The sequence below is a fragment of the Amphiprion ocellaris genome, chromosome 17, assembly GCF_022539595.1.
Source record: "Amphiprion ocellaris isolate individual 3 ecotype Okinawa chromosome 17, ASM2253959v1, whole genome shotgun sequence".
Taxonomy (NCBI): Eukaryota; Metazoa; Chordata; class Actinopteri; family Pomacentridae; genus Amphiprion; species Amphiprion ocellaris.
This window is the reverse complement of record NC_072782.1, coordinates 22,826,543-22,844,508: the sequence shown is the minus strand read 5'-3', so window position 1 is coordinate 22,844,508 and position 17,966 is coordinate 22,826,543. Positions and strand designations below refer to the sequence as shown.

Here is a 17,966-nt window from a genome sequence, read left to right as displayed (position 1 = left end):
TTGTCTTCTTTCTGTTCCATGTAAACACAGCCTGCAGTTCAGCCAAATAGTTCATGATTTGCTGCCATGGCTTCTTAGTTGCAATGAGAAGTTGATCATTTTTCAAATGTATTTCTTTTACATAATTTGTTCATTGTTGGAAATGTTTTGCTTTTGGCAAATTTCCGAATGTGACATGTAGAAAAACGTGATTTTGATGAAATATCACAATTTTAAGATGAGATTTGGTCACAGTGTTAAAAAGCTGAAAATCTGGTGGTTCTTTTTGTTTTTACTCTGATAAATGGTGTATTTTGGAGGGTTTTTAGAAAGATAACATGCCTTTCAAACCTGTCCGTGGCTTCCTTTGGAGACACAAAACGTTTTATACAGAGTTCCAAATATAAAATGACAGGAAAATGTTCCATTTTCCAATGAAGAAATTAATTTAAAGCAGGTTAGAAAAGACTGAAATGTTCAAAATGTATGTTCAGTAATGTAATTTTGGAAAACTTTTAGAGAAACCGTGCCTTTCAAAGCTGCTGGATTTGAGGGTTCAGCTGGTTAAACGGTTATATTTCTGATGCAAAAACAACAACATGATATTGGCATGGGCCACCCTGCTGTCCAAACACTGAACCTCCATGCAGAAAGATCCCAGGAAGGTGGGGACGTAAACCAAGCATCTTCTAGCTGCAAGGTGAAAGTGCTAAGCACCACGCCACTGTGCAGCCCCAGTGCAATATTCCCTCTGAAATGTTTTGGAGCAGAAAAGCACAAAGAAGCATTAAATTGAAATAGACATATAAAGTACAAATATATGAAAATTGGCCTTAACTCATTACCTGAGTAACCAGTGTGTCAGATTGAATTCCCTTTGGCTTTCTTCCTCCCCTGCACAGATCCATTTAGCTCTATTGCTGCTCTATTACATAATTGTCACAGTCGCTTTTTCAAACCGTGGAGAATGAAAGCAGACGTGGTTGAAAATGTCAAAATACTGAAGATGAAAGCCTCAGCAAAAAAAATTTGTGAACTATCATGACGATGATTCTTCTTCTGTCCGCAGGCTTACTTTCGTCAGGGGGTTGCCCTGCAGTACTTGGGTCGTCATGCCGATGCCCTGGCAGCGTTTGCCTCTGGCCTCGCCCAGGACCCCAAGAGTCTCCAGCTGCTCGTCGGCATGGTGGAGGCTGCCATGAAATCACCCCTCAGAGGTAAGTTCATCTGATAACAAACCTCCTTCCTCTGCCTCTCTGTCCCTGCGTTATACCAACAAGTCTGCAGCAGCAGGACTCAGATTCCTGCAGACACAGGCAATCAAACAAATGAACAGCACAAGCAACAAACTACAACTTTGTTTTTGAAAGTTGCAGGAGAGGAGAGTAAGACGAAGGCACTGGGGAAACTGTCAAGTTTTTTCTTTTGTTCTTTTATTCAGTAGCCGTCCTCTGGGAGCGCCATGTGAGACAGTAAAAAGACACGTCAGATGATTCAGACCACACAAAGAAATAGATGCACATTTGATGTGAGAAAGAAGCAGATGAGAGGAAACAGACACTTAGAGAAAAGTGAGATGTAGAAAATGAACAAAACAAGCAAGTTAGATGGAACAAAAACAGAAACGTGTACAAATTAAAACTGAATCAAGGAGATAAAACGCCATCCACAACGTAACTCACATCTGCTGCTGCTCCAATTTTAACATCGGCTGTTCTGTGTCCACTATCAGGTGAGTTTTCCTTTTGACAATGAGCTGACAGGGCTCACATCTACTGCCAAGGAGACAGACTACAGGATTTTCATTGTTCCCATTCACTGTCCATGAAAACAGACGTGCAGTGCATTCTGGTAACGCCATTTTACGTTGCAAGAGACAATGCATCATGTCAGGCGCTCAGCATTTGTATAAAGTTGAAGTCTAGGCTTCTTCATCTGGTGTCCAACAAAACCCAACAGTTGCACTGAAGTTGCAGCTGTAATGCATACTGTACAAACGGTACATACAGAGAGGAAAAAGAAAAACTGTGAGATTTAGAATGCAGCTTCTGACTTGATTAGGACGCCGGGATCTATTTCGGATAGGATTTTCAAAAACAAAACAGAGAAAGAGAGAGAAATAAAATGAAAGTTGAATTTTGTTGATTATTTGTTTAATACAAACTGAAAAACTTTAAAATAAGATTTACAGCATTTTTCAGGTGCCCACTATACATATTTTGCTCCTTACATTTTTACAGCCTCTGCAAACTTTTTCACATTACTATGCACATCAACTCTATAAGGATATTTCACCATGCTGAATGTATGTTGGGGCTACATAGTGGTGTAGTGGTTAGCACTTTCACCTTGCAGCTAGTAGATCCCTGGTTCACGTCCCAGCCTTCTTGGGATCTTTCTGCATGTTTGCATGTTCTCCCTGTGCATGCGTGGGTTTTCTGCGGGTACCTCCCACAGTCCAAAAACTCTAAATTGTCCATAGGTGTGAATGTGAGTGTGATTGTTTGTCTCTATATATAGTCCTGTGATAGACTGGTGACCTGTCCAGGTGTCTCCTGCCTTCACTCTAAATCAGCTGGGATAGACTCCAGTCCCTCGCAACCCTAATGAGGATTAAGCGGTGTATAGATAATGGATGGGTGGATGTATCTTCCATTAACTTGCTGACAATATACAGTTTTTGAACCATGCTGCACCTATTTTAATCGATCCAGTATGTTTTATTTTCTCAGTCTCTCTTAATGGTATCCATGCCTGTATCCTCTCTGCTCTCTGAAAACACTGCTTGCAGTTCAGCCCAAAGTCTTGAAGTTTCTGCAGTTTGACGGCTGTCCATGGCTGAGTCACTAATGGTTTTTCAGTTGTGCTGCTTTAGTTTCTTACAGGATTTAAAAGTCCAGTATGTGAGTGAGTATGCTGCACGCATGTGCTTAACTTAAAAGAGACCAGAACTCTTGTTGTGCTCACTGATTCATTTTCAGATTTAAGGACTTTGCAGACATGCTTGTAAACAGCTGAAGACTGTGGAGGGGTTTTGCTGCCATGTTTATTAGGCTGAATTAGCTTCTCGTGGAGCACATGATGAAATATTTACGAGTTAGATTCTGGTGCGTCATTGATCTATCCGCCCCGCAGCAGTCCCCACTTTTATGTGCAGGTCGAAGATGAAGGAAGAGCGTGGACAATCAAGGATGGTTTGCAGGCTTGAATTGGCTCAGGATTGTGTTTTTACCCTTCAGCAGTGTCAAAATGAGAGCAGGGCTTCTTGGGAATAGCCTTCTACTTGCCAAATAGCTATGCACTTGGAATTTTGCATCTGTTCTTACAGCAGAAAGCGAACCTTGTTGAATATCCGCAATATTTCCCCTGGAGGTGGAGAATGTGGATCCACATGGCATAGTATCAAGCACAAGGCCAAAGTTAATCGACCAAAGAAAGCCTTTCTTCATTTTTGATACATTTATAAGATGCAAACAAAAGGCATCAGGTTAGTCACAAGAATGCAGTAGATGGAACAGAAACCGCTCACTTTAAAAAAAAAATGATGTGGCCATGTTGTGATCAGTGGCAGCAGCTATGACATGCAGTATGTAAGAGTCCTGCCTCAGCTAGTGCAGAGCTTTGCTGCAGATCTGAGGCGCCACAGGAGGTTTTCTGCCATCCAGGGGCCACAACTTTCAAAACTTGATCTTCAAAGCAAACAAGCTTGCAAGTATTACTGGGAACTGCGATACTTGAGTAAGCAGTAGGCAGGGCAACATGTTGGACCATGGAGACGGCCCATAGACTCAACAGTGAGCACAGTAGGAAGCTGCAGTGTCAACAGCGTGGAGGAGGAGGCCTTCGCTGGGTTCTCTGTCTGTCCTCAGGTCCTTTCTACGGGATGATGCGTTGTGGGGGAAGTTGTATTAAAGTATAGATGATTCTTACAGAAGGATGCCTCAGATTAGTCTGTGCAGCACAACAGTTCTATTTCACCAATGTATGTACTTAAGACTGCAAGTGCAAACGAGGGCAGCTGCAGTTCATCTCAAGTGCAGCTAAATATGATCCGATGTTAGCTTCAGAAAATGTGTTCTGCTGCTGATCTTGGAGTGTGAATGTGGGTTGTATAAGAAAATATCAGTTCACCCCTCTCTGCAGCTGTTTCCATCTGATTTTATAAACACATATATTTAAATCGTAATCATTTTTTCATAGTAACATCACAGAACCATGATTAATGACTTAAACTGAGTCACATTTTTTGGAAATAGAAAAAACTATGATTTAATTAAAAACATTTTGTTGGCTTAATATTCAAGGTGAGGGTTATTTTCCTTGCACTCTGTATCCCAACAAGCGACCGGTGTTTTTAAAAAACATGTTGTTTAGAAAAATCACCCAATTTACAGCATTTATGAAAGCAAAATGCTCTGTTTAAAATCTTTTCAATGACCTTTGAACTAATCATGTGACGTGCTTCTGCTGGGAAAAATCAAGTCTAAGCTTGAAATTGTGATGTTTCATCAAAATGACTTCAGTCCCTCTGGGTTGGGGGGGAGTTGCTGGGCTCAGCCTTAGCGATAGGGTGAGAAGCTCAGACATCCGGAGGGAGCTCGGAGTAGAGCTGCTGCTCCTTTGCGCTGAAAGGAGCCAGTTGAGGTGGTTTGGAAATCTGATTCGGATGCCTCTGGGGAGGCTTCCTCTGGAGGTTTTCCGAACACATCCACCTGGGAGGAGACCCTGGGGCAGACCCAGAGCTCGCTGGAGGGATTATATATCTCATCTGGCCTGGGAACGCCTCGGGATCCCCCAGGAAGAGCTGATAAGCGTCGCTGGGGGGAGGGACGTCTGGAATGACCTGCTTTGCCTGCTGCCTCCGCGACCCGGCCCCTGCTAAGCGGAAGACAATGGATGGATGGATGGATGGACCTCATTTAAAAATATAACTAAAAGATACAGTTCGGAGACATGAGGAAAACTTGGGATTCAGAGGGTTAAATGAAATTCAATAGTGGACCTTAAAACCTCAACACTGACCTTGTTTTATAAATAGCAGAAGACTTATAGCTGGAAAGTATTTTGTTTGTTCGGCTATCACAGTGAAAACATGGTGCAGCACACTCCTATAGACGGCAGAAAATGTAAGAAAGTAGCGTTTGCTGTGAGCACACTCTTTGCGGAATAAGGAAGTACTATTGCTGTGCTGGTGGTATCTTGAAGTGTTTGCTAATATTTCAATTGTGAGGCTTTGGGCTTTCAAACAAAGTATTTTTTGTCAAATTTGATCAGATGACAATGGGCAGGTCCATCCATCCATTATCTATACACCACTTAATCCTCATTAGGGTCATGGGAGGGCTGGAGTCTATTCCAGCTGACTTAGGGTGAAGCTTCACCAGGACAGGTCACCAGTCTATCACAGGGATACACACAGAGACAAACAATCACATTCACACCTATAGACAATTGAGAATCACCAACTAACATCAGCATGTTTTTGGACCATGGGAGGAAGCTGGAGTACCTGGAGAAAACCCACATATGCACAGGGAGAACATGCAAACCCCATGCAGAAAGATCCTGGGAAGGCTGGGACAAGAACTGGGGACCTTCTAGCTGCAAGGCAAAAATGCTACCCACCAAGCCACTGTGCAACAGAATGGGCAGATGCCAGTAAAAATTCAGCTACAAAATTTTCACTCAACCCAGTGAGTGTTAGTAGGCTAATTAAGGAACAACAGCTGGAAGTACATACACTACCGTTCAAAAGTTTGGGGTCATGCAGACAATTTAACACATTTTCTACCTGCTTTTGTCAGACGTTACATTTCACATGCAGTTGTGATCAGTCAGCAGTGATAAATCAGGTGCAGTAGCTATTTTTGGTTGTATTTATTCTTCCACTCTGAACAGGAACGTCTTCATCACAGTAACACAAGCACATAAAGTCATGAAGTCTGAAGTGAATTACACAGCAATGTATTTTTAAAGTTTGGAACAAAAGCTGAAATTGGTCATACCGAACAACCTCAGAGTCAGACTGCATTTTATTCCTTATTAATGCAGCTCTTTATTTGTAAGAGTCAGTGTCTTATTAATTCTTTTTAAAGTATGTAGTGCTATTTTTTATAAATGCATGAACCAAAAGCTAAAAGTATTAAACACTTCTGCTTTTCTGCCATTTTCCGTGTAAATAGCCAACAGTACAGCCCTGTAGTAAAAAGACAAATAACCTCAAATAGCGCACTGTAGTCTAATTGGTGAGCTGGAGTTGGTCCCATGTAAAGCAGCTGCTGGATTATCTCCACCTACACTCTGCTTTTTTGATAGTGCACCATGCAGCACTGCAGACGGTTTAACTAAAGGATCATCACCCTCAGCTGAACTGGTGGAAGAACTAAGACCGTGTACCACAGCAGAGAAGAGACAGAAAAGGAGTTTGATTTTAGAGTTGATGTATGCACTAACTAACACACAGACATTGTGTGCTCACCACAAGCTGCAGTACCTGTTTTTGTACATGAACATTTTGAATATAACTGAACCATGTCATTTCCGTTAAAGGTGGAGTCAGTGATTCTAATTCAATACACTTTATTATATATACACCACCAGTCAGAAGTTTGGACACACCTTCTCATGAACAACTGGACACTCTTGGCATTCTCTCGATGAGCTTCATGAGGTAGTACTTTGTAGAAAGCCTGTATACCAAATGTTAACTTAGTCTTTCGAACATGTTGTGAGACAACAGCAACATGGATTCTACTGTTAGGGTCCAGGAGCCAACAAGGCTAACCATTTAGCAAGCTAACAAGCTGGTAGTGCAATGTAGGGAATTCAAAGCCGTAACGAAACCACGAGGTCATTTGGCCATATAAACACATTCCTCAAACATGATAAAATTACTAAGAGGAACTACCATATGATTCATACATAAATATTTCTTTTGAAAGTGGCTAGTGCCAGACATCTCAATACATGCTGTTTTGTGTGATTTCTCATTTTACACAGGAGGTGGAGGGTGCAAAGTCAGCCTGACATGCCAAAGTATTTGACTTTAACTGGTTATTCCAATCAAAAGATTTGAGCGTAAATCAGAAACACAACAGCAGAGGTGGTGAAATCCAGAGGTCACATTTCTGTTGTCTCTGTTCTACATCACTGAAACCCCCTCAGGATCCAACATTAACACTAATTCTCCTTGCAATCATCCATAGATTACCCACACCATCAGCTTGGGTTTCCCAGAACTAGGAGTGTTGCATTTTGGAGAGCGAGAATGTTATTGTCTTAAATACTAAAATACTGTAAACTTTGACTGTTTGTTCTATCAAATCACAGTGAGTAAATCCTGCTGTTGCCTTCCTTACTTGTACGGTTTCAATTTGTCCAGCTGCCAAAAACCAGATGAGAGAACATCTGTAATGATACAAATGCTTCTCAAAATTCTCCTTCACCTGTTGCACTGCACTGAGTAATGAGCCTGATGAGAACCAGCCTCTAGTTTTGTCAGTGTGTTGTATGTGTCCATCGATCAGCCCCAACAGGTGAAGTGAATAACGTGCTGATCATTGATGCCTGTGGGGAGTTAAGGCCTGCCTAGAGAAGAGCTACAGTAGCACAAACCGCTGAACACCTTAATGCTGCTATAATAGAATACATAGACATGTCACGTGAACATCAGAACCGGACCATTTTTGCAATAGAAGAAAGTAGCCTGGTGTGATGACTTTCTTTTCCATCATGTGGACAGCCTGGTGTATCATTTACTTGGAGAAGAGATTGCAGTAGGAATGGAAGACGGCAAGCCGTTGGAGGCAGCTGATGCTCTGATCAGTGTTTTGTTTGGAAACTCTGGGTCCTGCACTCATGTAGATGTTTCTTTGATCCTGATGTAAGCATTGCCACAGACCATAAACACTCCTTAATGGTAGCAATTTTCAATGATCCCCAGAATAATGTTCCCTGCCCCACTGCAAACATTGTTCAGGAATGGTTTGAAGAACATGACAAGAAATCAAGGTGTTGACTTGGCCTCCAAATTCCCCAGGTCTAAATCTAATCAAGTATCTGTGGGGTCTCATTCATGGAGCCCTCACCTCACATCTTCCAAGACTTCAAGCTACAGTCTTGGTGCCTGTTACCACAGGACACCTGCTAATGCTAAAAGAGAGACCTGCAATATATTAGGAAGTTGGTTTTTAGTGTTGTGACTGAAAATTGTATGTATATGAGCCTGTATGCAGCCCGTGTGCTCTTCTGGTAAAAACAAACAGCAACAAAAAGCCTTTAATGTACATTTGATTTACCTGTAATATCCCCCGAACCTCCACCAAAGGTAGGCTTCTGCTTTCCTGTGTTTTCTCTTTGGAGTCTCAAATCTAAGAAGCAACTGATTTAGCTGCTTAAAATTGAAATATGAACACCTTTCTAATTAGAAAACTTTTTTTGTGATTGCAACATGATAAATGACAATTGATTCTCATTCTTTTCCTAAACAGTGTGTCCATATGTGTGCTTACCACCTGTGTTTACAGACTCACTTGAGCCCACCTACCAGCAGCTGCAGAAGATGAAGCTGGACAAGAGCCCGTTCGTGGTCGTCTCTGTTATCGGCCAGGAGCTGTTGACTCATGGTTTCCATGGAGCCTCGGTTGTGGTGCTTGAGGCTGGGCTCAAAATTGGCACGTGCTCATTAAAGCTGCGAGGATCTGTCTTCTCTGCGTTGAGCTCTGCGTACTGGTCTTTAGGCAACGTGGAGAAGAGCATGGCCTACATGCAGCAGGACCTTGAGGTCACCAAGACTTTAGGTAATAAAAACGAGAGTGCAATAGGATGCAACTTGTGATAGACAACTGCAGTGAATGTCGCTGAATGTGCTTCATGTTTCATCCACAGGTGACCAGTCAGGTGAATGCCGTGCTCATGGGAACCTCGGCTCTGCTCTCTTCTCCAAAAGCAACTACAGAGAAGCGCTGGCCAATCACAGAAACCAGTTGGTGCTGGCCATGAAGCTGAAGGACAGGGAGGTATGTGCAAAAGCATGTTGTACAGATCTGCTGTCAGTCTCTACTAAAAGGTGGAAGTCAGACTTTAGTGCATCGCACAATGAGAGTAAAGAAAGTTACACTTGATATATGCAGCTCACTCTGCAACACAGATGGAATATTACCAAGGCTATCATTTGAGTCGACAGGGCCATCTTTTACGAACACAGTTGATATGCAAAAAAGGAAATTTAAGTTAGTCATAACGTTGTCTTAATTTTTTGGGTCACAGATAGAAAGTTTTATACCTGGCTATTCAGCTTGTTTCAGGGTAACTGGTCTCGATTTGTCATATTGTTGCACCCTTGTGTTTTAGAATGGTTTAATGGTGCCAAATATGGAATTTATGTCTTCATTTCAGAAAACAACTTCTCACTTTTACATAATGTCAGCTAGTACATAAAAATAGGGGTGGGAAATAGGGATTTTTTGTCTACTTTCTCAAAATCTAGTTACAGTCTTTCTTTTGATGAAAACCTTGTAATGCAAGTTTTGACTGATGACTAATAGCAATTCATGACAGTACAGAGAGATGGAGATTTCAAAGTGGAGGATGTATGCCTTCATGTATGCATGTGTGCCTTCAGTTGTATAACATGCAACCATTCTAAAGTAGTAGTAGTCTAAAGAAATACCATACTCACCGGATTTTGCTCACTGCAACTTTCTCAGAATAAAGCCCAGTTTAGAGGATCGCTAATTTTTAAATGTTGATTTACTGAAGATTAATGGAAACCTATATCCCCCCCTTGTGAAAAAGTAATTGCCCCCCTAAACCTAATAAAATTTAGAGGATTGCCATTTTGACTCTGTCTAGGAGATCAGCACACACTTCAGATGGTGCTTGACATGGATGTTTTAATGACAGGACTTCCAGGGAGCGTTCCAAACATTGCAGGAGCACTGGGAGCAGGGCATCGCTGCAAAACAAGACTACTTTGAACAGGGTGGTGACCAAGTTTTAGGCTGCAGTTTTTGCTTTTGATCCAATTCAGTTCAATTCAAAAAACTTTATTTGTCTGCTGAGGGCTATATATATATATATATATATATATATATATATATATATATATATACATATATATATAGTATTGAAACTTCTTGATCACACCTCCTGTCTATCAAGAAGAGAATCACAGTGTGACATAAGAAGGTCTGTCTAAGGGGTTAACTTGCAGCAGTGATGATGACGTCTGTTTGTCATGATCTGCTTTGATAAACTTTAAACACAGAGTAGAGAGTCTGCTTAGAGTCTACATGCAGTGCTGACATTGCCTTGATAATTTGTATTGGAAACTTACTTAATATCTTCAGTTTTTCAGAGTCATGGCTGTTAAAGAATATATGATATGACAATGTTAGCAGACTGTACACTTCCCGCCTCTGCCAAGGTAACATCTCCATCACAACCCAAATGAAAACAAAGAACAGATTTGCTCACATATCTCTGCTAGTTTGGAACACCTCAGTGTTCTCCTCTAACCACTCTGTCACTGTCTCATACTTTCTGGAAAGCCGTTGTTCTTTGCCTCAGGCTGCAGCTCAACTCATTGGCTTTCTTCCGAAGCACTTTGGACAGTTGTGAAAACCATAGTTAATTAGATTGCTGTTACAGATTAGACTTTGGCCCTTTTATGTTTTAAAGCACAAAGCAAAACTGTCAGGTTGTTTGTGTGTTTACCTTTGTTTAACTACTCCCATATGTTTGTGTGTGTGTATGTACGTTTGTGTGCTCCCTTTCTTTTCTTTTCTAACCCTTTACCAACTTTCGATGCAGCGTGAATATACAACATTGTACGAGGGCAGATCCAATTATGTCTCGCTGGATTTAATATTTCACTTCATCTCATGACTCTGTGCCTGTGGCACATTTTCTACAACGTTTTATTGCCTCTTTAATATTCCAGAAGAAATGTAAACAGCCTCACGTGTGCTGATCGATAATGTTTGATGTCAGCTATTGTTCGATTTTGCTGGCTCTCTCTGATGTATGAGCAAATAGTTTCATGTGTGCCGGAGTTTGAGTTTGTAAATAAATATCTGTGAGCGCTATGTATGGCAGAACAGAGCTCTGTTGTCAGTTGGATTACTGACTGACGTGCTGACTGATCCCCCATCTGGTCCTTAACAGCATTGTCAGAGGGAGGTTTACTGACTGTCTGCAACGCTTTACCACTGGGTGCATTCCAATATCTGTACGAACACACCATATAGTCTGCCAGAACAAGACTTAGTTTGTCCCAAAGTATAATAATTCAAACCTAGTAGCTTCAAATACCAGGGTGTCCTACTATACCCAGTCTTTCATGCAGTTGCAAGCCAGCATACTGTTGTGGATTTCTGACCCACAATCCTCTGCACAGTGAAAGATACATCACATATATAATGGTCTCTCAGGCAAAAACAAGCTTAAGCTGCACCGACAGCACACAGACAGATGACAGCTCATTTCTACTAGAAACTGTGATGATCAGAGTTTAAGATGCAAGATTATAACAAAGCAGTATGTTTGTTAGCCTTGACAGGCAACTTACTTAGGAGAAGGAAAATTATCACAAATCTCCACTGCCTTGCGGATACTCTCACAACCATGGTAAGAAAGGTTTCAGGACTAAACCATGAGGAGAAATCAGGAACCGGGTCCTGTAGGCGGATATAGCAATTACTATATACCGGTGACCTCACTGGCAATGCTGGTGCCGAGCTGCACTGGTCCTTGCCAGTACCTCGAAGAACACTAGCGCCGAGGAGAGAAGGTTTATAAATACTGGGCAAGTTACTAGTCCCTGAATAGTTTGCCCAGGTCTGCACGTAAGTGGGTACTGGAGAAGACACTTCAGCGTTGCCACAACATTGCAATGGAAACTACAGGGAAAGATAGCAGTCACTGATTATAAGCTTACACTCGAGTGTGGCACCAGGGGCTAACTCTCAACAGTAGTAGACGCCATCGAAGTTTTAATGGACAGCTACCACCCGCCTAAGCCAGGCAGCCCCTGGTCAATTAGGTGCTGTCTCGCCAGTTTCCCTTGCCTCGTTTGGTGCACATGGCTTATGGATTTATCTGGACAGGCGGACAGTAAATCATGTATCCAGACTAGGATGCTGGAGCATATAGACTGTGACTACTGGGCTGAGTGATATCATCAATGAAATTGACGATGCTTGCAAAGCAACAGTAATCAACTGACTTGCAGACTTTGACAAGTTTCGTGAAGACAATTACATGGTTTTCTGGTGAAACTCAAACACTCTGAAGATACAGGGGAGCATGGTGTCGGCTTCCCTATGAACAACAGCCTGCTAAACACATTTGACCCTCTAGCTGCAGGTACTGAGTTACTGGTGAACGGTTATGCCCCACCATTCTACGCTCCTGCTAACATCAAAAACTCTTTCTACAAGCAAATTCTTGAAGTCATCTGACCTGTCCCATCAATCAAGCAACTTCTGCTGTTCAGTTATTTCAACACCAGAGTTGGCAATGATGACCTGCCGGCCTCGGAAAGTTTGGATTCAATGCCATGAACGAGAATGGCCAACATCTCCTTGAGCTATGCATTCTCACCATCTTGTATATAACAAACAACTGCTTTCAGGCCAAACCTCAACACAAAGTGTCCTGAAGGCACCCTTGCTCAAAACTGTGGCACCAATTAGATCTGACTGTTACAAGGCAATGCCACCTAAATAACATCCTGCTGACTCGCTCCCTACAACAGAGCTGACCACTCACTTGTCTGCAGCACACTCAGATTGCAGCTAAAAGCATGCCATTTTGCCATATCTCTCGGCAAAGCACGAATAAATGTCAGTGCGATCAGAAGCAAGTCTGGCCAATACACAAAACATCTGATCCCATCAGCAGAACATGCTCAAGGTGATGCCCAGGAGCAATGTAGATGACTGAGAGATGCCATTTACAACACATCCATGGCAACACTTTGCAGGGAAAAAAGACACTCCACCAACTGGTTTGAAACCCATTCTCAACCACTGTCCAGAGTTATGGAGAACAAAAGCCAAGCACTGTTGAAGTACAAGAACTGTCCAATTCGATCAGTGCTGCAAGTCTTGCGTGCTATGACAGCACTGGCTCAAAGAACATTGAGATCACATATAAATGAATAGTGGAACGAGCTCTGCAGTAACATCCAAAAAGCTGCTGACTGGCAACATTCAAGGTGTCTATCAAGGTATCAAGATGGCTGTTGGTCCTTCACTGCAAAAAGCGGCAGCTCTAAAATCTAAAAGTGGTGACCTACTGAAGGAAAAGGATGAACAACTGGAAAGGTGGGTGGAGAAGTATTCAGATCTGTACTACACAGAACCTTACATCAGTGACATTGCTCTGGATTCACTCAAGCATATTCCAGTCATGGAGGAGCTCGACAGTGTACCATCAATGGAAGAACTCAGTGATACCATCAACATGCTACCTTGTGGCAAAGCACCAGGATTGGATGCAATTCTGTCAGAAGTGTTGACGTGTGCAAAGATTACCATCCTCAAACCTTTGCACCAACTTCATTTCCAGTGTTGGGTTTAGTGCCACAAGACATGCATGACTACAACATCATCACCCTCTATAAGAAAAAGGGAGACAAGAGCAACTGCATCAGCTACAGAGTCATCAGCCTTCTGAGTTACGTTGGCAACACTTTCGCACATTTACTTCTTGTGCGCTTGCAGCAACTTGCTGAGCAGATCTATCCAGTCTCAGTCCGCTTAGTCCGCTACCAACATGATTTTCTCCCTGAGGCATCTGCAGGGGAGATGCCATGAACAACAGATGCCGCTGTACATTGCCTTCATGTATCTCACAAAGGTCTTTGACGGGGTGAGTCGTGATGAACTGTTCAAAATTCTCTTTAGTTGGATACCCTCTGAAGCTGCTGAGCTCGACAGAATCCTTTCAGATGAACATGTAAAGCATACTGCAGTTCGCCAGTGCACTGCATACCTAATGTGAGAATCCCAAAAGATCTCCTGTGTGATGAACTGGCTGGAGGAACCTGACCAGTTGGCCAATCCAATCTACGTGACAAGGATGTCTGCAATCATGATATCAAGGCGATGGACATTGATGTGGACAACTGGAGCTCGTCAGCCAGCGGTCGCGACTATTGGTGACACACCTTTAAAAAAGGCATGCAGCACAGCGAAACTGCTTGCTTTAAAGCAGCCAATCAAAGACGAGCTCTGTGCAGAATGAGCCAGACTACCAGCTTGAACAAAATCGATTTTCATTGCATTGCTGTAACTGAGTGTCTCTGTCATGGGTGGGGCTCTGTAACCACCAAAAACAGTGTTTCTTGCAAAATTAAACCTCCCAGCCTGTGCGCACCAAACCATAGTCTTTGAGACTGAAGGTGCCAATCATTAGTATCTCCCAATTGTGTGCATACTACAATAAACAGTACGTACTTTGTGAGGGCAGCTACAGTGCATACAGAAAGCAAAATATTGTGTGTGTGATTTGGAATGTAGTTTCTCAGAGTCACTGCGCATAAACACACAATTTTACTCCAGTGTGTTCATATGCATGATTAGGACCTTTTCACCATCTCGGCATCAATTGTTCAGTTTTTTTTGTCACAGTATGTCAGAATAAATCTTTTTTTTCCACCTGAAACTGATGCACATCTTCCAACCCCGCTGACACTAGCTCATTTGACATCACTTGAGGGATTTATTAGACACACACTTTGATGTGTTCAATGAAACTTCCCCCTTTAACCCTCCAGTTTCTGGTTGGATAGAGTTTTGCTGCTCAGATATGTTTTATTTTCCTCTCAGTATCTCTAATTTATTTCCATACTTGTCTTTGCTCTGTGTAAACACAGCCTCCAGGTCAGTTGAAGAATCTTAGAGATTTTGACATGCCAGTCTCTTATGATTTCTCATTTGTTTCAAGGGGCACAGAATTGTTTCTTTTTTTACAGAATCTGTTTAATGTGGTTTAGTTTTGGTAAATTTGTAAATGACACATGTAGAATGAAGTGATTTTGATGATTTTAAGCTTAGATTTTCCTGACAACTTTAATTCATACAGCACATGCATACAGTTGAAAAGCTAAGGATTCTTTTTATTTTTATAGTTTTGGCTCTGATACATGGTGTATATTTAGTGATTTTTTTAAAAAATAGCATGCCTTTCATACCCATTAGTAGTTTTGGGGTTGCAGAGGGTTTAAGTCCTGACAGCAACTCTCTCTGATTTTGCTTAAGTTAAATTTACTTAACCTTGAATTTACTTCTGCTTTCCTTCAGTGCAGTTTCACAGACCTCCTCAGAAATACAAAATTGCACTCAGCGTCTTTTAACGAATATTGTTATTGTAGCATAGAACATAGTTGGACTGCTCAGTCGATTTTTGTACATATCTTCCAGTGGTTAACTCAGTACAAGATGTTTGTAATGTACAGTTTTACTATATCTGTGCTACAGCTGCTATAATGTTTTTTAAAAATCCACTGGAAGCTCAATATTACAATTGAACACACACTTTTGGACTCACACACACACTTAATAGCATGTGATTGCATCCTGGATCTAGAAAGCCCAATTGAAGAGCTGTCAGTAAGACGAATGAGGGCCCGAGCGAGTTTATTTCAATGGAGGCAGCAAACAGGGGTACAGTGTGTCTGGATGTGTTTTTTTTCCATGCTGCTTTGTGTTGACAGTTGGTTAAGGCGTCTGGCTGGCTGCCAGCTTTATCACATTAATTTTGCACACACGTACAGTACGTAGGTTTGTCTTGAGCTCACAGGATCGAAAGCAGACACAGTTGTATCTCTATCTGAGCATGTTGTGTGATGGGAGCTGTGAACGCAGCACAGACTGTGTGTGTTGTTGACAGACGATTATTGAGCTTCTCCACCACAGGTGCGCAGCCTAAGGCGACTCAGACATGGTCATCAACAGAAATCCATATCTCCCACTGTGTGTTTGCTTTGCGAGGGTACATGTGTTTATTTGTGTGCTGGGTGAGTGTTTCCGGACAGCATGCTTCCAAACAAAGACACCACCTGCAGAGAGCTGATATGGATACAACAAATGCAACACTTACACAACATATAAACAATTAGACAGCCGAGAAACAACTAATAAGCTGCAGTTTCTGTATTCAAACAACATTTTGTGATTTTTCTAGCGAAATTGTTTACCTGCTACAGTCATTCTCATTTACAGTTTGAAAGAAATGTATTTCTCAGTGAAAAGTAAGACAGTAGAGCAGTAGCAAAGTGACACGTAAGGAAAAGAGGAAGGAGGCGTATATCAGCAACAAGAATTCAGATTCAGAAAACTTTATTTGTCCCCAGGGGTCAATTAAAAGGCACATAGAGCAGGCAGTGCAACAATGACGTAATAAAGAAATAGGGATAAATACATATACAAATGTTTCCAGTTTGAAAGAGACACGTGAGGAAAAGAGGAAGGAGGCGTATATCAGCAACAAGAATTTCATTCAACAGGTCATTCACGTTCTGTGTGGACGCAATATTCATGCTACGTATTGACTGGATCTGTCAGCTCAACTCTATCCATTCATTTTCTATGTAAGCAGCCATGAAATTCAGTCTGGTAACATCATGGTGCATTTCATAAAACGTGGAATCGTGCTGCCCACTCCTTATTGGCATAAAATCGAGATCTTGGCTACTTTCTGCAAATCGGGCACATCCAGATGCCATTCACCACCTCTTGAAACTCCTGAAAAGCTAAACTGTTGTTATTCTAAAGCGAGCATGATATTACCTGGCCACATGGGCATTTTTTAAGGCATCAGGCCACTTAACTGGAAGGTCTGGATTTCAAACCTTGTGCTTTTACAGTTAACGTGTAAATAAATATTTTCTCCTGTGATTTTACTAGTTACTATCTATACAGTGAAATCTGTAAAATAACAACAAATTGTTCCAAAAATCACAGTTAAGAACTATTACTACTACAGTTAAGAACTAAAATTCTTCTCTTCTTCCCCCCAACATCTCTGTCTCACCTCTATATATTGACACAGTCAGACCGGCAAGTTGAGTCTGGTCCATCGTTTGGTCCCAACATATCAAGAGAAGTAATTTCTTACTTGGTCCCAAGCTGAGGGTCAAAGTCTTGTATTTGTCGGGTGATAGAGCATCGTTTTCAAAATGTCCTGCATCTCTGCCGGCCAGTTTATCGAACTCAGCAGCTCACATAGGATTCAGTGCCAGCGCTAATCTTTCTCTGTCTCTATTTGTCTTTCTGCTCCACTGCATTAGATGTAGACACCATCTTCCTGCCTCGTTTTACACACAAGGTTTAACCTACAACAGACAGACAGACAGACAGACAGACAGACAGACAGACATACTGTGTAGTGCTCAGACTCCCAGACACAACATGATTGCATTTTGCAGGGGAAACATTGTGTCCTTGAGGGAAATCAAACAGTCATCTGGCCAGTTGACTGTACACACAGAGGCCTCCTCGTCATTTATTAAATCTCCCTCTCCTGCCCAGAACTCCGCCGGAGAGGTGTCAGCTGGATTTTACGTGTTTACACTCATCACTTTACTGGGAATTGGGATTTTAGTAGATTTGTGCTGTCATCTTCTCACAGCACACGCACATGAAGAGAAATGAAAAGAGCAGGGTGTCTTGGTGTTAATTAGAAGAAATAAATTCCACTAAAGGTCAGTTTGGCTGTTTTCAGTGACAGTTTTTAGCACTCATTAAGGCTCTGATTTAAAGGAACGTGGATGTGTATTGTCTGTGCATAGACTACATTTGAAGTGAAGGATTAGTTTTTCCTCATAAATGACAGTTTTTTCTAGTGTTAAGTCTATGTTTGTCCATAAAATGTCAAAAAAAGAGGTACAAAAAAGGCTCTGAGAGTCCCTCATTCATTCCAAAAAATATATTTTTCTAACTTACAGTGTAAAAAACAAAGAACAAAAAAGTGCAAATCTC

General features: G+C 41.8%; 1 protein-coding gene across 5 annotated transcripts in view; it reads left to right on the top strand.

Annotated features, from left to right (window-relative positions):
• The window catches only part of ttc28 (tetratricopeptide repeat domain 28), a 185,322-nt gene that overhangs the window by 94,250 nt on the left and 73,106 nt on the right, over positions 1-17,966 (top strand). For all 5 annotated transcript variants that reach the window (XM_035951235.2, XM_023276807.3, XM_055019431.1 and 2 more), the window contains 3 exons: positions 1,049-1,196; positions 8,505-8,777; positions 8,866-8,996. In XM_035951235.2, the coding sequence (XP_035807128.2) occupies positions 1,049-1,196; positions 8,505-8,777; positions 8,866-8,996 (552 nt within the window). The remainder of the gene's footprint in view (positions 1-1,048; positions 1,197-8,504; positions 8,778-8,865; positions 8,997-17,966) is intronic.